Source organism: Pectinophora gossypiella, chromosome 5 (assembly GCF_024362695.1).
Source record: "Pectinophora gossypiella chromosome 5, ilPecGoss1.1, whole genome shotgun sequence".
Classification (NCBI taxonomy): domain Eukaryota; kingdom Metazoa; phylum Arthropoda; class Insecta; order Lepidoptera; family Gelechiidae; genus Pectinophora; species Pectinophora gossypiella.
This window is the reverse complement of record NC_065408.1, coordinates 11,544,421-11,567,404: the sequence shown is the minus strand read 5'-3', so window position 1 is coordinate 11,567,404 and position 22,984 is coordinate 11,544,421. Positions and strand designations below refer to the sequence as shown.

The 22,984-nt window shown below is 36.1% G+C and overlaps 1 protein-coding gene across 1 annotated transcript; it reads left to right on the top strand.

The window, feature by feature from the left end:
• The first annotated feature begins 11,586 nt into the window (after positions 1-11,586).
• LOC126367119 (cuticle protein 8-like) lies at positions 11,587-19,121 on the top strand. The gene is made up of 5 exons (XM_050010530.1): positions 11,587-11,623; positions 12,268-12,390; positions 12,951-13,047; positions 13,962-14,074; positions 18,367-19,121. The coding sequence occupies exons 1-5, from the start codon at positions 11,618-11,620 to the stop codon at positions 18,430-18,432; spliced, it is 405 nt and encodes a 134-aa protein (XP_049866487.1). The 5' UTR covers positions 11,587-11,617; the 3' UTR covers positions 18,433-19,121.
• The last annotated feature ends 3,863 nt before the right edge of the window (positions 19,122-22,984 follow it).

Here is a 22,984-nt window from a genome sequence, read left to right as displayed (position 1 = left end):
TTTATATAATTTATTATAAATAAATTATAATCATAATTATACATATTTCCAATATGGTTATCATCATGATTATCTTCCTAGCATTATCCCGTTTTTCACAGGGTCCGCTTACCTAACCTGAAGATTTGACAGGTCCGGTTTTTACAGAAGCGACTGCCTGTCTGACTTTCCAACCCGCGAAGGGAAGAATGTGGGTATCCTCACGATGTTTTCCTTCACCGCTGAGCACGTCATTCATAATCATTTATGTTCCAAACACAAATTCGAAAACAAATATATAAAGATTATTTATTTATTTAATTGTACACAATAAAACCGGCACAAGGAAGATACAAAGAAAACAGATAGTACTTACAGGTAAGCTAAATAGGTAGATAGATATAGGAGGTAAGTAAACAGTCGGTTCAGAGTAAAGTTGTTTCAAAAACTAAACGATACTAATCTTAGATAAGATTTCCCAGCGAAATAGGTCATAGTCGTATCAAAGTCGGATTGGTGTCCACACACATAATCGTCATCTTTGATCTATGTTGAATACGTCTGATGTTTCCTCGTTTTATGTCCGCTATTTATAGGAAAAGCACCTAAAAATGTCAGTTGGAAATCGCTCAATTTTAATTGAAAGCTTTTGCAGATGGAAGAAACTATTAATGACAATATCAAACGGGTTTTAAAATGTTTTTTCATTTACAAAGAGTTTTTTTGCAGAATTTTTCTGTAGGAGCGTAATTTCGGTGTCTGTGTAGACTTTGTTTTGGCAATCGAATTGTAGCGTTGACAGCGACTCTCCGAACGGCGACTCTCCGAACGGCGACTCTCGCTACGGCGAGTCTCTTTACGGCGAGTGGCCTTATTTTCCCTCTACGTCGAGCGAATTTTGATGTTTTAGTACAGTTATGGTAAGAACAGATCCCCGATACCGACCCCGCCGGCGTGGTCGACGATTTCCCTCATTCAGCGCTTATCGCTATCGACCCACTAGGGTCGATTAATTCTTTCAAATATTTTTCCTCTCAGACGACGCCCTGAGCCGAGGTTCGCGCCCAACTGGGCACCCTCAGGCCTATTGTCTTAAACGTTGTACCGGGTGAGAGCCTTCAGCGCTCCCCATTTGTCCGGCCAAGTAGTTAATGCCATCTGCGGCAAATCTACAATAAGTCACGTCAAAAAAAAAAAAAAGGTAAGAACAGAATGCTCTGTGAGACATTTATTGGTATTATTGGCATCCAATACTTTAGAAAAAATATATATTATTATCATCACACTTTTTTTTATAACACTTCATAAATTAGACATAAACTGGTTTACATACATCGCTAAACCTAAACAGGTTTGTCTCGAAGCCTTCTTCGTCGGCATACGACGCGCTTTCTCATTATTACATTTAAAGTACACAAAACAAATCGTTACTACCTAGGTGCTTACTTAATTATAGTAGAAATAGGTTGAGAGCTGTGCCTGCCAGAATGCCTTCTTAAAGAATAGTGTGTTGTAATACCTACTGATCCAAAGCTACCATACATCGAAGACAATACCGATGATCGTGGGGAATCCTAATTCTATACCTATTGTTGTGTAACAAAGTACATAATATCTAATCCCACGGTGTTACCTCGGAAGTTGGAAACTCTTAAACTCTCTTGTTGTTTCATACATACATAAACTCACGCTTATTTCCTTCCGGGGTAAGCAGAGACTATGGAATTCCATTTGCTTCGATCCTGACACACTTCTCTTGCTTCCTTCACATTCATCAATCGTTTTGGTACACACACGCTGTTCAGAGTAGATCGTACTAAACCTTTTTAAGGACATCTCCAATTTGGTCAATTACGTCTTTCTAGGTCTTTCTCTGTGTTCGTTGTAATACACCAAACACGCGTCTAACGCAAACACGTTATGCGTCGTCAGCACATTGCCGACGCATCGCGGTAATTTATATTTTATAATTAGTGCATTTTTCGGTATCGGCGCGACCATATTAACATTCAACATTTATTCTACTTTAGTAAACATTAATTATCTCCAGAACTGTCTTTTAATAATCAACACTCAGTGACAATCCTCACTACTGAGCTAACCGAACACTCTGCCAGCCCTACCATCAACCTTCGCTTTATAGAGCGCTTTCGTAATCCTATTATCCCTCATCTCCTCTTTTTTGTTTCACTGTGGTTAATAAAGTGAAAATAAATAGATGAACTAATATGCAGACTCTTGATTGGATTAGTATCGTGTAAAATCGATAATAATGCTTACTATTGCTAATAGCGAATTGTAGCGTTGACAGCGACTTTCCGAACGGCGACTCGCGCTACGGCGAGTCTCTTTACGGCGAGTGGCCTTATTTTCCCTCTCCGTCGAGCGAAGCCGTGGATCACTATAGGCTGGCAAAGCGTAAGCGTAGGTATTATAACTATTTTATTTAGACACGTGGGAGCGTGTACTAACCTAGAAAAAATAGCCAAGTGGAACCTTAGGCTACAATATATTACCTATCTTAAGTTATAAGAAGAAATTAATTGTATTTTATGATGTTATAATTAAATTTCAGGACTGACCATTGAACTTGGCACCCATTTAGATCTCACTTCTTTTGTCGTTGAAGTCAACAACCAAGGCATAGGCAAGTATCATAATACTGAACTCTCATTTCACATTTATGTTTTTGATGGGATTATTTATACAAAGAGGCCTAGAGGCATGAGTATTGTTACATACGAATCAAAAGCCAAGGCACATATAATGGTTAAGCCTTTGGTCCCGGCTATTAGCCGTAAAAACACCTCCACCAACCCGCATTGGAGCAGCGTGGTGGAGTATGCTCCATACCCCCTCTGGTTGATTGAAGGGAGGCCTGTGCCCAACAGTGGGACGTATATGTATAGGCTGTTTATGTATGTATGTATGTTTATAATGGTAAAGATACGAAATCCTATTCTTTATATAACTCTTTTTGTCACACAGATGTGTACTACATTCTACAACAAGCTTTTTCTGAGAACCGTGATAAGAAATCTATATCACAGGCCCTGTAACGTGTTAGCAATACTGGTAATAAAATCTTAACCGTTTCACATAAGAGTTTAAAAACTATTTCAACCATTTCCAATCAAATTAATTGTATCAATCGTATTTAATAAGAACTGATAGAAATCTTTATGTGAAGTGTTTACCTTTAAGAGATATAATTAGACCATTAGATGTTGACATTAGATCCATTTTTGTATACTTTGTTACTCATACTTTTCTACTTATGGTTTCTAATTAGGTGTGTTAATTTATATCGGGCTAGCGACCCGCGCCCGCTTCGCTCGGGTGCAATGCTGAGGAAAAATGAAATTATTTACGACATCACATTAAAAACCTCAAAAATAACAGGATTTTTCCACTATTAATTGGATGTTAATATATATATAAACCTTCTTCTTGAATCACTCTATCTATTAAAATAAACGCATCAAAATACGTCGCGTAGTTTTAAAGATTTAAGCGTACATCCCTATGTTTATGACCCTATATCCCTATATAGGGACAGAAAAAGCGACTTTGTTTTATACGTACTATGTAGTGAAATATTCATCAATCACATCATGACCCTATTTTTATAATGTATTTTACAAAGTGACGTTTACTTGTCGTCTTGTCATTACTCATGATGCGCCTGCTCCATGTAAATTTCCCTGTCGACGCCCGTTTATCCAGACATATTTCTCTACCAACCCACAGTGCTCTGCCGTCTCACAGTGCAATTTAAATGAAGAAGCCTGTGCCCAGCAATGGGTCATGGTAGGTATACAGATGTAGTTACTCTAGTATTTTTTGGAACATCGTGAGGAAACCCACATTCCCTGGTTTGGGCTGGGCTTTCTCTTCGCGGGTTGGGTAGTCAGATTGGCAGACCCTTCTGTAAGAAAACAGATCTATAAATCTTCAGGTTACGTAAGCGGACCTTGTGGAACCGGGATAACGCTAGCGTCCCTAGGGAGATGATAGTTTTTTTGGTAAATAAGGTCATATTTGACCAGGACCTCACCTTGTTGTGGTCATTCCTTTAAATATAAGTTTCATCAGCGTTTTACGGCCTCCATGGTCCAGTGGTTGAGCGATGTGCTCACGATCCGGAGGTTCCGGGTTCGAATCCCGGTGGGGACTAATCACAAAAATCACTTTGTTCCATACTTTGCATTACAGGCTGATCACCTAATTGTCCAAAGAGTAAGATTATCCGTGCTTCGGAAGGCGCGCTAAGCCGTTGGTCCCGGTTACTACTTACTGATGTAAGTAAGTACCTAGTCGTTACATGAGCCATGTCAGGGGCCTTTGGTGGCTCAGTAATAACCCTGACACCAGGGTTGATGAGGTTAGTAATCCACCTCACAACCCACACGATAGAAGAAGAAGCGTTTTAAAAAGCTTTTTAGCCATAATTACCGATGTGGCTATCCCACCATTCATCGTTAAACGAGAAATGTGCTTACTTAGAAATCTGTCGTCAATAAATCCTTTAGTTCATCATCGTAATAGTGCCCTGCAATCTTTACGACATCAGTATGATATAATAGACAAATAGGTAGTTATCCTCTTACAGAAATTACCTAATATCTGGTCAGTTATTGTTGTGTTGTATAATAGAAAGCTTGATTCGAGTTACTGGAACAAGCTCTATATGGTCCAGTTATCTGATGTATTGATTTTGTTGAAGTCCTATTCTGGGCTATTACTGGTATTTACCGAATAATAAATATTTCAGGGGTCTCAAAATAAACTTGTGTCGTATCATGACAAGCGTGCTATTCGTACCTATGTTTTGAGCACAATTTATTATTAAAATTCATTTTATTTGAGCATTTTATTAAAGTGGATGGAAAGGTGTACAATTTTGTAATTTTTTGACTAAATCAATACAAAGTATTGGCGTGAGTCTCGTACATACATGATTATTAATAGAATAGAATACAAATAGTTTATTATAAAAGGGCGCCACACACAAAAAAAGACAATAACATCATATCAAATTTCCACAAAACAAGTACAAAAAAGCAAGACGGATGTTTGTCGAAATGATCATAAGGTGGTGGTGGACGTCCTGAGATAAAAGGGCCTCACTCAGCACAAGTCGCGGCGTGTATTCTTAGTTTTATGTATATATTTTTGTCTTAGTTTTATATTAGTAGGTAGATTTGTTCATGTGATTTATAAAATTTGTACGCGTATGTAGATATGTCTGTCTATAGTATTATACATTGCATGTCTCCTTGTCACGTAGGTCAGCTGGAAGAATCTCTTTCTTAGAGATAAGCTGTACTGTCTGTTTTCTTTGTATGTTTCTTTTGTTTGTTCTGTTGTGTACAAATAAATAAAGAATAATAAATACATTTTATTCTCGACCACACAAAGTGAACATAAGTAATAATATGTGGATTCGCACGCAGCGTGTAATTTATTTAATTCAACATATCGCAACGTTTGCAGAGCTAAGTACATAACAGAATTAAATGCTGCATTAAACTAGATTTATAGACAGGAATGCAACGATTTGCTCGAATCTAGGGCCATAATAAAACGGAATAAGCTCGCAGTGTCTAATGCCTGTTGATCTAGAACAAATTTAGGTTGCCTAGCCACGTTTCTTGTACACCTACTCGGGCAACTAAGCTCGATCTAGTACGAATTTCGACATGTGACTGTTGCCATGTCATTCTGTCGTTATGTATCAAATAATTATATATAATATTATATATCATAGATTATAATTATGTAGTTTGATACTCGAAAGTTGAATCATAAAACTATTCCGCAACAGAGTTATCAAGAGAAAAAAGACAAGATCCGTTTTACAAAAAAAAATAAAAAAATATTGTGCAATGAGGTAAAAAATAATACAGTTAGTATTTTAAGGCTGTAACTTATTTTTATAACGAATTAAAGGTTCGTGTGTAGTGGTTGATATATTTATTATTAAATAACTTGTTGCTATATTTACTTATAAATTGTCTTTGTATTAGTTTTAGTCCACCATCAGAATTGAACCTGCTACATTAGAATGCAAGGCGCGACTTCCACTACTGAGTCATGTCGGCTGCTTACACAGATCACGGAATCAAGTCTCACTCGGCCGAGCGTAATTTGGTTTCGTGCTCTGACTACTTATGATGATATATCGTCATCCCTCATTCATTAATTTTACTTGAATTCGCAACGTAATCTATTCGCCTAGGCTGTATGTCATTCTAATGAATGGATTGTGTTTGTGTCTAGACATTTCAAACTTCTATTTATGTTTAGAACATTAACTTTAGAGGTAACGTGATGAAATATGAACACAGATGAATATTAATACACTTTAAAATATATATTTTCGTGTCATTGAATATTAATTAACTAGCTTTTGCCCGCGACTTCGTCCGCGTGGCGTGTTATATAAGAGAGAGATCTTTGTGTGTGTGGGAGTGCATATCAAATTTCAAGCATCTAACTTATGCAGTTTAGATTTTTTCATACAATTTTTTTCCCAATAACTCCCATTTTTCAAAATACAGCCAAAAATAAACTTTATTTTTACTAAGGTATGCATGCATGCAATCAATTGATTGAATTGATTTTTTTTTAATTGATTGTTCATTGAGTTTTAATTTTAATACACACTTCCTCTCTTCCCTTCAACGTTGCTGTGCCCTACAGGGTCCATGTTTTAGTTCCTATGCCTATGTAACACCCCATTGTACTACATGGAATGCAATAAATAATTTAATTGAATTGAATTGAAAACATCTATCTTACGCGGTTTCGATTTTTTCATACAAATGTTTTTTTCCCGCTAACTCCCGTTTCCGTGGGAATTTTGCAATATCCTGCAACTAAGCTTTAATTGGCCATGCTACGATTTTTTTATGTATTTTTTTTATAATTTATTTTGAAAATATAGTCCATTTTAAGGAACCAATTTCGATATTTTTGTGTTTTATCAATCCTATCTATTTTTTAGAAACACTTAAAATTTCACCCTTGGTGACGTCACTAAAGCAAGAATTAAAAAATGCCTTTGCCTACAAAAAAAAGCGTCAATATCAATACTGTCAGTTCAATACTGAACTGTCAGTGATTGTCAGTTCAATTCAGTCCATCTCGCCAAACTCAGATGAAACGTGTTGAAACGTTTCTTTATGTGTACCTAATTACATATTTAAATAACATATAAAAATTACAGCAATAAATCACAATTATGTATGTATTTTTATGAGCAACTAGGTATAATTATAACACTTACATAAGAGCTTTCGCTCCTCTGATCTCCGAAATATTGTGGTTGCTGGAGTTGGTCATAAACTCTAAAATCATGACGTTGTTCACTCGCGGTAAATTACGAGAGTCGGCTTTTTCGAAATTAGCTGTTCTAGTCGCCATCGCAATAAAGAATACAGACAGAAACAGAATAGCTTGTTGAATAATTTGAATATAACCTCATCAACAACTTGTGTCAACTACTCGTATCAATACCACTTGTCATAAATGAACTTTTTGTAAGCAGGCAAAGGCATATTTTTATACATCTTGTTACAAAGGTCAAATAAAGGTCAATCATTTTAATAAAATATCTTCAAAAATACTGAAAAATAAAAAAAAGTAAATATAGGGAGTTGTTTCAAATTCATTTATCTCGAAATGGTTTTCAGCTTTCTGTACTTTTACAAAAACCGAGCATGGCCAATTTAACTAAGGTACCTGCATGCCAAATTTCAAGCGTCTAACTTAAGCGGTTTAGATTTTTCATACAAAAGGATTTTCCCGCTAATTTCCGTTCCCGTGGGAATTCCGGGAATTCCTTTCTTAGTGCACCTCTACGGTACCTAAGCTATGTTCCTTCCAAATTTCAAATGCCTACGTTTAGCCGTTCAGGCTATGCGTTGATGTGTCAGTCACTGAGTCTGTCAGTTTCTCCTTTTATTTAGATTTGATTTTTTCATACAAATGTTTTTTCCCGCTAACTACCGTTCCCGTGGGAATTTTGTAATATCCTGTTGCAACTAAGCTTTAAGTTTACTAAAGTACCTGCATGCCAAATTTCAAACGTCTAACTTGAGTGGTTTAGATTTTTCATACAAAAGAATTTTCCCGCTAATTCCCGTTCCCGTAGGAATTTCGGGAATTCCTTTCTTAGTGCACCTCTACGATATCTAAGGTACCTGCATGCCAAATTTCAAACGTCTAACTTGAGTGGTTTAGATTTTTCATACAAAAGGATTTTTCCGCTAATTCCCGTTCCCGTGGGAATTTCGGGAATTCCTTTCTTAGTGCACCTCTACGGTATCTAAGGTACTTGCATGACAAATTTCAAACATCTAACTTGAATGGTTTAGATTTTTCATACAAAAGGATTTTCCCGCTAATTCCCGTTCCCGTGGGAATTTCGGGAATTCCTTTCTTAGTGCACCTCTACGGTATCTAAGGTACTTGCATGACAAATTTCAAACATCTAACTTGAATGGTTTAGATTTTTCATACAAAAGGATTTTCCCGCTAATTCCCGTTCCCGTGGGAATTTCGGGAATTCCTTTCTTAGTGCACCTCTACGGTATCTAAGGTACCTGCATGCCAAATTTCAAACGTCTAACTTGAGTGGTTTAGATTTTTCATACAAAAGGATTTTCCCGCTAATTCCCGTTCCCGTAGGAATTTCGGTAATTCCTTTCTTAGTGCACCTCTACGGTACCTAAGGTACCTGCATGCCAAATTTCAAACGTCTAACTTGAGTGGTTTAGATTTTTCATACAAAAGGATTTTCCCGCTAATTCCCGTTCCCGTGGGAATTTCAGGAATTCCTTTCTTAGTGCACCTCTACGGTATCTAAGGTACCTGCATGCCAAATTTCAAACGTCTAACTTGAGTGGTTTAGATTTTTCATACAAAAGAATTTTCCCGCTAATTCCCGTTCCCGTAGGAATTTCGGGAATTCCTTTCTTAGTGCACCTCTACGATATCTAAGGTACCTGCATGCCAAATTTCAAACGTCTAACTTGAGTGGTTTAGATTTTTCATACAAAAGGATTTCCCTTCACTACTCTGCTCCTATTGATTGTAGCGTGATGAAAAGTATACTATTACCTGTCCAGGAGTGTGAAGAATAATTGTACCAAGTTTCATTAAAATCCGTCCAGTAGTTTTTGTTTCTATAAGGAACATACAGACAGACAGACAGACAGACAGACAGACAGACAGACAGACAGACAGACAGACAGACAGACAGACAGACAGACAAAAATTTTACTGATTGCATTTTTGGCATCAGTATCGATCACTTATCACCCCCTAATAGTTATTTTGAAAAAATATTTAATGTACAGAATTGACCTCTCTACAGATTTATTATAAGTATAGATTTTAGCTCCAATTGTTATAATACTGCAAAGACATTAATGTCATGAACAAAATAATAATATAATATTTATTAACAACAAAAATACACTTATTAAGACAATTTATATGCCAACAATGGTACATTTCTCCAGCATAATATTTTATATATGATGTTTTCCTTCAATATCTAGCACGTGACATCAATTCATGGCTCGTAATTGAATGAGAAAACACAATGCAGAGGTGTATAGGTATATATGAGGATGTATACAGCGAGATTTGAATCTGCAACCTTTAGGATGCAAGCCACGCGTTCAGTCATGGGGTCATCGCGGCTCGGAGTGGGGAAGGAATACACTTATATATTTACACTTATATATTTCAATCTAGTTATATATCGTCGTCTTATAGTTGTCGTGGCCAGATCATAGAATTGATCATTTCATGGTGTGCTCGATCATTTCATGAAATGGTCATATTTCATGAAATAGAATATCATTCGTTGGCCACATCATGATGTAGTTTAGCCAGATCAATGAACACAAAACGTTTAACGATATGAGCAACTAAATGCATGATTACTTCATGATATGGCCAAACGTTGGCAATCATATCGTAAAATTAGTAACATTATCCACCGATAGTGGCGCTGGTGTCGATTATATTTAAAACTTGATTGATATTATAATCGATGAATCAATGTAAATGTTCAATTTTCTATATCGAATAGGTACATAATTTTGAACCTAAGAAATTAATCGACTATTCGCATTTTTATTACACCACATAGCATGGACACCGCCTACATTAACGATATGGCCAAACGTTGATTGATATATCATTAAACGTTGACGTTTCAACGAAATGAAATATGACCATTTTATGAAATGGTCGAACACATCATGATGATCAATTTTATGATCTGGCCACGACTTAGTCGAACACACGTAACCGAATTAAAAAGGAAACTGATGTTATTTTCTTTATTAAAACATTCTTCTTCTTTGATTATTTTCAATCAGGGGAAAAATTGCGACCCCATTTTTTTTACTGGAATGAAACTAGCGTGTCTATTTTGCAAAAATCACAACCGAATGTGATTTTTCAAAATGGCGCTTACGTGGTTTTCACCATTAGGCGACAAGATATTATTAATGTGTATCAGTTAAAAGCAACACCTTTCTGCTTTCTTGTTGACAAGTTTGAAATTAGCAGCTAATAAATTCTAGTTTGTGGACTCGTGGTTTCATAATAGACGATATTATAATAATAATAACACTTTTTATTTTATGATATTGATGAAACGTTGATTTCTTTAACGATTTAATCTTTGAATATAGAACGTGAATGCAATTTTTATGTTAATATCTTACTTGGTATACCTAATTACCGGACTAGCGGCTCACGTTCGACTAACAGAAAGCTCGGTAAGGTGTGGGTCCTAACCTACCTAGTTCATCTTGCGATGAATGTACTTCTGCCAATCTTACCATTATTGTAACACTTTCCGCTTGCTAGCTTTATCTAAATGGACCTTAGGGCCTGATTCTGAGAAGCTTTCGTAATCGGACAGTGATAGATTTATATCTGTCAACATATGGATTGGTATCAGTTGGAAGTTTTGCAATTGCCACCTGCGCCGGTAATAGACATCAACCTTTTACTACCACCGTTATATTTGTATTTTATTGCGCCTGATTTTTGAATATAGAAAGATATTCCACACAAAAGTTAGTCAACTGTTTTGATATAATCACGTGATGAATATTACAAGCAAGCTGTGGTAGCCCAGCTGGAAAAACGCTTGACTCCACTGTGAGGTCACACGTTCGAATTGAGGACGAGCCTAAACCAATGATTTGTGAAAACTTTTCCGAATTCATGTTTTGATCATAAATGATCATCGCCTGCTCAGCCGTGTAGGAAAATATTGTGAAGAAACCCACATTCCCGAGGACGCGTTTCGGAGGTATGTGGCCTTAGTGATATGATGAATTCATGAATCTGATATATACTCAAATCGATACGATGGTACACTTTTTCTAATTTTTTCATTGACTGCAAGGCGATGAAACAGTATTGATCCTTGCCGACATTGTTACCTTTCCGATACTCTAGCTACTAAATACCCAAATCGGCCCCTTAACAGCCAACGTGCAGTAAAGTGCAAGTGCATCGCAGTGCAGTATGGTGGGGTCCCATAGTATTTATAGGCGAGGAGAGTGCGCGCGGGACACGTTCGCACGACGCAGGCGCAACTATGTGGGTAAGTAAATGACATTTTCATAAGCATAGATTTCGTATAGATGAATGACATAATTATTAAGTATACTTACATCTTTATCACTTATATTTTCCTTAGTTACTTAAACCATTTTTTGAGACTTAACGTGCTACGGATGACAATAGATGTAGGTACCTACTTATGTCTTTTTTTGATATCCGTTTGTAATATTTTTTGTAATATGTTTGTATGTTTGTAATATGTTTCACGCAGAAATTATGTCATCTTTATCATCTGACCTTCCAATCCAAAGCCAACGGCCGAATTACCTACAGGTTAGGTTGTTTAAGTACCTCCGAAAGATCATTACTGGGGTACGTGGGTTTGTTTGTGATGTTTTCCTTCTCTGTAAGTACGTGACATTAATTATTTATGTTCCGAATAGTGAGATACATTCCCGAGAAATGCGGTTGGTAGGTATATAACCTAACCTGTATTAGGCTGGTATTTCTTTGCGGGTTGGAAGGTTAGACAGGCAGTCCCTTCTATAGACCTGTTAAATCTTCAGATTTGGTAAACGGACCCTGTGAAAACGGGATGACGCTAGGAAGACGATGTTCCAAATAGTGAGACCTAAAATATGTATAATATATAAAGGCCATTTATGTGATTTGTTTGTTCGTTAGATACTCGTACTGCTAGCGTACGTAGGCAGCGCGGTGTCGCTGCCGCAGTACTACGCGCATGCGCCGCTGCTGCACGCGCCGGTCGCCGTCGCGCACGCACCCGTCGCCGTGGCTGAGCCTGTTGTTAGTATAAACACACAGTTTATTCATAATGTTATGGTTTGTTTTGTAAATATTCACCGCTGGGCCAAGACAATACGATTTACTCAGTTGAACTTTATGCCTGTACAGCAGAATAGATCAAATTCACACTAAGTGTTTGTATCGCAGAAGATTAGTGATCTAATGCGCGTTAGAAAGCAGATGTATTTGCTGTATTGCCTCAACTCTAGTTATTCTAGCCATAGTAACATATTATATCAATGTATACATGTGCCTTAATCGCACGGCTCTAATATGATTGTTTAACTATTGTGTCTGAAAAACTACTACGATATGACAGAATCGTTGAGTTGTCAATCAACTCTGGTGGTCAACTAAACATACTCTTATGACGATATCGCAACGTTGTCATATAAATTCTGTAGCATAACTCTATCTTACTGGTCATTATTAAGCTTCAATTTTTAATATCACTCCAGTATATTCATTTGTTCTATTTTATTGTAATTAAAGACATATAATATATGAAATCAAAAACAGTTAATCAGCCGTTTGCATGTAACCTGACCGTGTGTTTGCAGGCATACCCAAAATACGCGTTCAACTACGGCGTCAAAGATCCGCACACCGGAGACATCAAGTCCCAGCAAGAAGAGAGAGACGGGGATGTTGTTAAAGGTAAAGTTTTTAAAAAGTTTTGGTTTCAGCGGAAGTTTATTGAGCCAAGTCTCTATACGAGATTACAGGTTTGGACTTATCCCGAGGCTCCCATTTCTAAATTTGGAAAGTCCTGATTTTCAAAAAAGGACCGTTCAGAATAAACCGTCCGGAAATTTTACTTTTCAGCTGAAAGCTTATCTGAAGATTTGACAGGTCAGGTTTTTAATGAGGAACGAGGGAATTGCTTTTGTTTAACCTTCTAATTTCATAGATAACATACATATGCATCTTTTATCTTTGTTTATGGGTATAAATGATGACCCTTGTTATTACACCCAGGCTCGATACATCTTCCACCCATTATTAGTCTGATCAAAATAAAGAGAAGTAATATAGCTAGCAACATAATTCTATACGTATCTGATCCAAATATCAAGCAATGATTATTTTAAAATATGCCTCTGCTATTACACTATATTTTAGAATAATTATGTACCCGAGCAATGAGCTCGGGTAACTATCGGTCAGATAATTACCTAATTATCACGGTAAATCTGTAAAACGGTTCGAATCCAGCCCAGGCCTAAACCAATGATCTTCAAATTTGTTTTCGAATTCATGTTTGGATCATAAATGATTATCAATGAAAATGAAAACATCGTAAGGAAACCCACTTTCCCGAGAAATGCAATTTTTGGGGTATGTGACCTAACCTGTATTGGGCTGGTTTTCCCTTCGCGGGTTGGAAGGTCAGACAGGCAGTCGCTTCTGTAGAAAACCGGACCTGTCAAATTTTCAGGTTATTATATAAGCGGGTAATGTGAAAAACAGGATAATGCTAGGGAGATGCTGAAATCTATACAACGCTATACAATATGTTTTTGGGTACGGAGCCTGGAAAGTCACTAATTGTATATCATGTTTGTCCACAGGCAGTTATTCACTAGTGGAACCCGATGGCTCTACCCGCACGGTGTCATATGCAGCGGACGACCACAACGGTTTCAATGCCGTCGTCCACAAGACCGGACATGCGGTGCACCCGGTAAGTACTACATAATTTACGCTAATAATTATGCTCAGCCGCTGTTAGAGGCGGAAATCTTAATAATTATCGTGCAAGCAAGACTTAATTTCGCGATGGGCTCGCAGTCTGTGTTTATATTTTTCTCTTTTTATGAGTTTAATACCTATAGGCGATAAAAAAAAAAACCGCAGTTTTAATCTATCGCAGTATCCTACATCGCAATTTAGTATTTTCGCGATGTTAACACATCGCAAGAAGATACATCGAAGCATAGTGTATTTATTTCTTCGCTGTAACGTGCATAACAGTGATGAACATTAGGACTGAGGATCATCACTGCATTTTTCAGACAAAAAAAAATACAATAACATTTTTGACATCGCATTGGTCGCAGTGGCGTAATGAGGGGACTTTCCAGGCTACGTTCACCAAAAATAATATAGATGGCGTTGTTAAAATTTAACTTGTTAATTACCTATTTTCTTGTTACTCGGGTACATAATTATTCCAAACACATATCATAAGCTCACGACTATATTGCCCATTGAGTTATTTAGAGGTACATTCATCGCAAGATGAACTGAATACCCACTTCACCGAGCTTTTTGTTAGTCCAACGCAGTGAGCCGTATCGCCGTCTACAATAGTCGAGCCAATTATGTTAGTGATAATTGCACTTTAAATACACCGATACATACATTCATACATAAACTCACGCCCGTATTCCCCGAAGGGGTGGGCAGAATTACAAATAATCAAGAAACTATTTGCAGCCACTTTTGATACATAGTCCTAAGGTGGATAATGATAAACCGTATGATGATAGGGGATCAGCCTATCGCTCTTACAGATGATCCAAAAACCCGATAAAGTTCGAATATCAGTAATTCATAGAATTATTTGTTTTTAATTACCACTTCAATTTATGAAACAAAATGCCTGTTTATACACTGGCATTATAATGTTTATGGCCACCAAGTTATGAGGTGCTAAAATATAATCGCAGCTCTGAGTTCGAAACTACGCAATAGAAATTGTAATTATTATTACATATACGTAAATACATCTTTTGTATACCTATAGTCCAGGAAATGTAGAAACGTGGTTTTCTGAGACAATGGTGTCAAGCATTTTCTTTAGTGTCTCATAGTGTAAGCTGTCAGGATTGATTGCAGTTGGGGGCTTTACAAAAAAAAGATAATTTTATAATGCACCTTCCAACGTTCTAATGTAATTATGTACGGTCACGAGTACTAATATGTATACACTTTGAAACCATGTCACATTAAGTTTTTTGACAAATTAAACCGTAAGTCTCATTAAATGACAAATATAATAGTCCGACAGGGTTCTAAAGTGGGTACATCATATTGCTCATGACTGTACTATGAAATACGCCTTATAAAACGTCATCATTCGAGTCACCATCTCCAGCAACAGTTATTGCAGGTTTTTTAAAAGAATCTCTTTGCATTTCGACATGAATTTGTGTCTTAACAAGAACATAAGTTTACGACTATATCGCAATAGGGGTAGTCAGAGGTAAATCCGTCGCAAGATGAACTAATTACCTCTCACCGTGCTTTCTATTAGACCAATATAAAAGGCGATGAGCCGTATCGACGTCTATAATGATCAAGCCAATTGTGTCAGTGAAAACTGCACTTAAGATAAATTAATAATTGATTAGTGGAAGACCGGTACCGGGATTCGAACCGGCGCTCCTCGAGAAATAATCCGGAACAATTTAAAATGTTTTAATTAATCATAATTAAAAAAAATAATAAGCCGGTGTCCCAGTCTCAATTATATAGAATTCTATATAACCTACGCGTCCCACGTGATCTAAGCGAACAAGATATAAAGTACTTAGACTTAGGTAGTTGGGGACAGAATATTACACAAACTCGATTTCTCGAATATTGCGAGTTGCTTACGCAAAACGCTAATAAGGCGTAGGCATATAAGGTAACGAGCTGGCCCGTGAATCTTGGCCAACATTTTCCAAATTTCCCCAATAAGGTGAAACACGGGCTTCTAAGAAAAACACTTGGTAAAGTAAGCTGTTTGCTTAATGATATGTCTGCCTTGACACTTTGACGGGACTGGTATTTGTACTTTTGCGCCGATGCGTAGAGTTCTGTGTACATACATGAACAGCCTATAAACGATTCGTTACTGATCATCCATTATATTTAATGAATTGAGGGGTCATGGAGTATAAACACCTAAAGGTTGATAGAAAGCTAATTAAATCCTCTAAACCTCTCGGGCATATAGGTTTTCACAACATAAGCTCACGACTTTATTCCCAATTGGGTTAGTCAGATGTACATCCATCGCAAGACGAAGAAAGGTCATCGCCTTGTAGGTTTTCTTCTACAACTTGATATAATTTTTGCATAATAAATTGACATTGTAGGAAAATAAATACTATTTTAATAATACAATTCTTGTCATCTACAATATGTTAATATTGAATAATAAAAGCTCTTCGATTTGGGAATAAGACTTGTGGTTTGAAGCTATACATTAGTCACATTGAATAACACGCTAACCTCAAATATCGTTTCGAATATTTGATCCGAAAATGTGTTCGTCAAATAGCATTATCGTTCCTCTAAGCTTGGTCATAAACAAATCAATATTTTACAAACACAATTACCTGCGGAACATTGCGTAGTAAATACGCATTTTAACACAAATCCATTGTTTGGAAATATTATCGAGAAATAATCAATTTGTATTCAACCATGTCAATTTCTATGAACCTCAACCCAAGGCTGTGTGTATTCAACCATTGCATTTCACTTCGGTTAGGGTATGCGGAATAAATAAATTCTGAATCGTTGTCATAATAATCCTATAGGCAATAATACTAGACGTAAATAGGCACTCGACGCTGTTTAAATATTTTATGCCTAGACATTCAATGAATGAGCAGCCTATTGACCTATTTGACTTGCAAATACATTTGTGTTATGTAAACGTTAATAAGATATGACGAAAACTGTTTAGCGAAAGAAATATTGGATGTAGGTATATTGAAATAAGTACGTTATTGCCTAGTACGATTGTGAATGAAAGCTGATGAATGATTAGTTGCATCCACGGAAGATAGAGGTTGGAAGGGCCAAGCGAGCGCGAAACGCACGCCATACAAGTTGAGCTGAATAGTTCATACTTCAACTTTGCATTCCACTCGTCCGCAAACTTTACGACTCACGAAGCTCCGCGAAAACATATTAAACGGTCGTCTTGTGTATCCTTGTCTGCAGTGTATCCTTGCATCCATCTCCCTCCTTATCACAGGAAAGCTCCGTGGTCTAGTGGTTGAGCGTTGGGCTCACGATCCGGAGGTCCCGGGTTCGATTCCCGGTGGGGACATATCACAAAAAATACTTTGTGGTCCCTAGTTTGGTTAGGACATTACTGGCTGATCACCAGATTGTCCGAAAGTAAAATGATCTGTGCTTCGGAAGGCACGTTAAGCCGTTGGTCCCTGTTACTACTTACTGATGTAAGTAAGTAGTCGATACTTGAGCCATGTCAGGGGCCTTTGGCGGCTCAATAGTAACCCTGACACCAGGGTGATGGGGTCGTACTCCACCTCATAACCCACACGATAGGAGAAGAAGACAGGAAAGCTAAAAACCTTAGTACGATCGACGACGAAATTGCAGCCTATTACATAAAATATATATTGCCGGTAAAGTGGCTATGGACTTTGAAAAGCAGTAGAGCTATCGTCGTTATTTGTTTGCAGGAGTAGTAGTAAAAGAGAATAGAGTTAAAGCGGCGACAGCGGTTCTCATAAAAAAATGCGCGTTAGGGCCTTTCCAACTTCTTTCTTCTATTCCGTGGTTGCATCGTAGATATAATATAGAAGATTTTTATTATATTTGAAAAATGACTGCATTTAGGTATTGCCTTTCAGATAAAGGAAGTACCGTAATTCTCGCCATTAGAGGTTGCGTTTCGTTCAGGTTATTATTTTCGTCCAAGTTTTATTCTTTTTGAGTTGAAACACTATTTGAGAATGTGATTGATAATTGAATATCACCATCTCCCTAGCATTGTCCCGTTTTACACAGGGTCCACTTACTTGAAAATTTGACAGATCTGGTTTTTTACAGAAGCGACTGCCTGTCTGAACGGCTTCGGCTTCGGATAATTTAATATAAAAAAAAGCAAATGAAAAAAAAGAAAAGACAAAGAAGTGTGTAAGTGGAATTCCGTGGTCTCTGCCTATCCCAACGGGAAATAGGCGTGATCTTATGTATGTACTTAACTATTTGTTTGTATTACAGGTAGCGGTAGCTCCAGTGGCCCACTACGCAGCAGCCCCGGCCCTCGCCGTGTCTCACTATGGATAACAAAGAATTCTTCCTATGCTAGCTCCTATCTCCGTGGTAACAATACTTCTTAGATAAGTTTAAATTAGTTTTTAAATCAATATGGAACGATTAACAAGTCAGCGAGGGAATGTTTGCCAGAGAAATGTTAGGTTGATGCCCCGTTTAGATACTGCAAGTACGCAAGTTTAGTTAAAAGTGTATTAGTGGATTGTGACAAAACTTAAGCGCATAAATATGATTTGGTAGGGTTTTATGAGGCAAAGGATGTCATTGATGGTCGAGTTTTCAAGAGCAATAAGCTTCAGTATTCAGAGTGACGCGATATTCAACATTGTTCTACAGTCCATTAAATGACTATTCACAGTTTAGGAATATTAAGCCTTCAACTTTACTATCTTTTCACGATCTTAACTGTAAACAGTTTAATACTCGTATTCACCTAAGGTCTATAAGTGAAGTCAAACTGTCAGAAATCTGTTTGGTATATGCAGAAATATGCAAGTCTAAACGGGGTCACTAGGTTTACTAGTGGAATGAAGTTGTATAATGTTAGTTACTTGTATGGAAAAGGGCACGTGTTTGAAGTATTTAAATTAAGGATTCTACTTGCCATTCGATGAAAACGAAGCATCTGAAGTACAACTAGTTATCAATGTTTTATTTAAATGTAATTGTATTTTATGCAATAAAATATGTGTTGACTTTTACCTGGTTAGTATTTATCTTTTGAGTCCTATGTAAACTAATATGTAATTACAGTATATTAATTTAGAAATTATTGGTACACATTATTTAAATATATTTTTTAAATTACAGTAATTATGATCTCAAATATATTTTACATTATTTTATATTTATCAATTGTGGAGATTTGGGAACAAAATAATAATTATTTCAATTAAATATGTTTATTATTAAATATTTGTTTTAGTTAGAAATTCTTCTAAAAGCCTTGTTGTAAATCTGAGAGTAATGAACATTATAGTATCAACTGTACCTTTTTGATACAATGATTATTTGACCAACTACTTACAACACAAGTTAATAATGGTTTACAAGCTACATGCATAATCTAAACGAATCTCGACTTATAAAAACATGTTTAACGCAAATAATTTTATGTGTACAACTTCTAAAGACTTCCCTTAAAACTCGTTTTAGCAGAGGCTCGAAGTACTTAAATGCTTTAGAGATAAAATATAAGATAATTTACTGTGTTGGCCTGAGATAAGAAAAATCGTGGCAATATACAACGACGCCGGCTAGCCTTAATAGAAAACAAGATAAATACGAGTAGAGCCGGGTCAACACATGAATAATGGCTCTATATAAACTGTACTGCCGATTTAGTACAGCTTTTTTTGCACTAAGTTGTTGTGGGAGAATAAACATTCTAGTACTTAATGCTGAAAGTAAAATAAATATAATTAAAAATTTTCACGGAATACTTATTATTTTTCATTTTATAAAAAATAAATATGTTACGAGTATAAGATGAATAGATACAATCAATGTTTTAACATACACCTTGATCTATTCAGGGATATCGTGGGTCCGAAATGTATGTGCCTAAAGTTATTAAAGACAAGATGAAGACAACGAACGTAAAACCTACAAGCTGTTCAGTACCATTTGGATATTTTATACACAAATGCCGGCAGTGGTTGCAAGTAGGTAGTTTTGTGACTCGTGGCTTTTATCTACTGCGATAGGGATTATATCAACAGAAATGCTGCCAACAGGGGGGTTAGGTTAAAAGGCCACATCTAACAATTCATCTAAAAAAGCAATAATTTGACATTTGAGCATGTAAAAGTAAGTGCACAATGCAAACAAATGTAAAATTGCAATATTGCTTTTTTAGATGAATTGCTTCAATGTGGCATTTTTAACCCCCCAACTGACAACAAAACTGCAGAAATGCAGGTAAGTAGATAAGTCTGTTAAAACATAATAGCTTTATACCTACAATTTAATTCTCGTTACAATATTAAAGGTTCAGAGTTCCGAACATAAACAACTTTATATTAATTTGACCATTGACCATAACTTTATAAGGCCAATAGCGAAGTTCAAAGACCGCTTACGAAGTTAGAATACGACTTAATTTACGATCGCTCACCATATGAATTTATGCGCCATAATAAATCCCTTATATGAACTTGAGGACAGTTCCAAAACCCGTTACGATTTGACTCATTTTACTACACGCTATCGACATTATGGTATATTATAGTGTGAATAGGGGGTGTAAAGCCAAAATGGTACATAAATATGGATATTTAACTTACTTAAGTAAAGAGTTATTAGTTTAAGTGCAGTTATCACTAATACAGTCGGCTCAGTCTAACAGAAAGCTCACTGAGGTGTCGGTACGGTCTAGAGCATTAATATGTATACACTTTGGTATCATGTCACATTAACTTTTTTGACTAATTGAACTGTAAGTCTCACTAAATGTCAAATATGTTAGTGCGACAGTGTCCTAAAGTGGGTACATTATATTGCTCATGACTGTACTTAGTTGATCTTGAGGCGGATATAACTCCGACTTCCCCAATTGGAATATAGTCGGGAGCATAAGTAACATAAGCATAAGCATAAGTTATGTTATTTAAATTAAGATATCAATATCAGATGTCAACTTTGGCACAAAGATATATTTTACCATTGTTTATTATAGCTGTTTTGGTTGTGCTTCTTCTTATAAATGTTAAAAAAGAAATTATATTATGTTAATGGTGTGTCCCAGTAAAAATTACATCTCGATCTTTGTATAAACAAAAGAATATGTACATATTAAAAAAAATAGGTTTACATTTATTGTTGAATGAAAAATAATTTTGTTATACTTCTATTTTTATTTTATTAGTTTTCTATAATTTTTATTGACTTTTATTAATTTGAATTTGGTGAATGTGAATTAATTTAATGACATTTATTTAAATCTGTACAACAGCTAATTTCATAATAGGACCTTTGTATTGACACTTTTATATTTTAAATTTTATAAATTTTGCATTATTTATGTAATCTAAATGCACGGTAAACTATATTTTTTTGTAACATCTGTCACACTGCATTTATGGCAAATAAAGAATCTTATCTTATCTTATGTGTGTGGCAATGGTTCTGAGGTTGAACTTCAAAAATAAGTACTTAAAATTAAAAATTAGAAAATAAAATAAAATAGCGATACCTCTTGTACCCACTCAACTGTTTAGTGAAATGTCTCACGTAAGTCAGTGGGTGGAAAACATAACACAGCTCATCAAAATACCAAATAAGTCAGTTTACAATAAAATGCCGACACCAAACAGCACTTTTATAATCGAGTACTTAATAAATGCGCTATCAAGATGCAATATTGTTGTTTTGGTGCAAAACTTGTAAAAATACAGGCCAAGTGTGGGATGCTTACCTCCACATTGCGTGGTTCCGTGTCTAGGAATAAGAACTGTCATATTTTATTCAGGCACGTTTTTTGTTTCCACGTTATCGGAATTTTTTGAAAAATAAAATTTCGTTCTATGTAAGTACAGTCATGGGCAATATCGTAGCCACTTTAGAACCTTATCGCACTATCATATTTGACATTTAAAGAGACTTAAAGCCATCTGAAGAAAATTTACAATAAATTAAGTTAAAAGAGATATGGCATAGTACTTTTAGGAACCTTTTTTACGTGACTTATTGTATATTTCACGCAAATGTCATGAATCACTTGTTCGGAACTCTTTAAGGAACCGTTGAACCCTAAACTTTATTAAACTTGTGAATGAGACCTGAGTGCCCACACATGGTCACTGGATTAAAAAGTAATTTATCGTATTGTTTTTGTGACATTAATGTCTTTATTATTGTCACTGTATTAAGTTTCAAACGATAAGTACGATATATTTGGAAGGAGGTAGTAATACGGCCGATTCCGGGTTTTAATGATCATCTGTTAAAGTGGGAGTTAAAAAAAGGCATAGCATACGTGTCCAACTGCTTATCATCCGGAATATATAAAAAGTGACTAAGCGATTTACGTCCTTCTAATAGAATGAACTATCTGTATACATCACGGCTTGATAACGGTTAGGAAATAAAGTTACGCTAACGGTACCGATAATTTCATACCCCTAGCATAATTTAGTTTCGATCGCCATCGACTCGCAAACATCAACAACCTTACTCAACCGCTTTCAAACCCTGAACCATAATAGCGGATAAGGTATAAGTTTATGCTACCGATAGGGTAATTTCATACCGGTAGTGTAATTTTATACTTTAACAACTTTCAAGTCCTGGTATCGGGCATGGCGGCTGCAGCAGAGAAGTACCTAAAGGAACTGTAAGTAGTCATACAATTTTTAATTAGTTTTGGTTTACATATAAATTGTTCATCTAATAGCATTATTCGATCTTTAAAAAGTATCATCATCGGTAGCTGAAGACAAAACAATGATTCTTGGTACACAGAACTGTAAATATATATACATATATATTTCTTTTATATTTCTTTCATGACATTAGATACGAAAGCATGAAATTGCTTACAAACGTGAATCTGACGTGTTTTTAT

Bases quoted from the DNA above. Each gene is read 5' to 3' on its own strand.
- LOC126367119 (XM_050010530.1), top strand. The intron at 12,391-12,950 runs GTTAGTATAAAC...GTGTGTTTGCAG, and splicing joins TCGCCGTGGCTGAGCCTGTT to GCATACCCAAAATACGCGTT. The intron at 14,075-18,366 runs GTAAGTACTACA...TTTGTATTACAG, and splicing joins CCGGACATGCGGTGCACCCG to GTAGCGGTAGCTCCAGTGGC.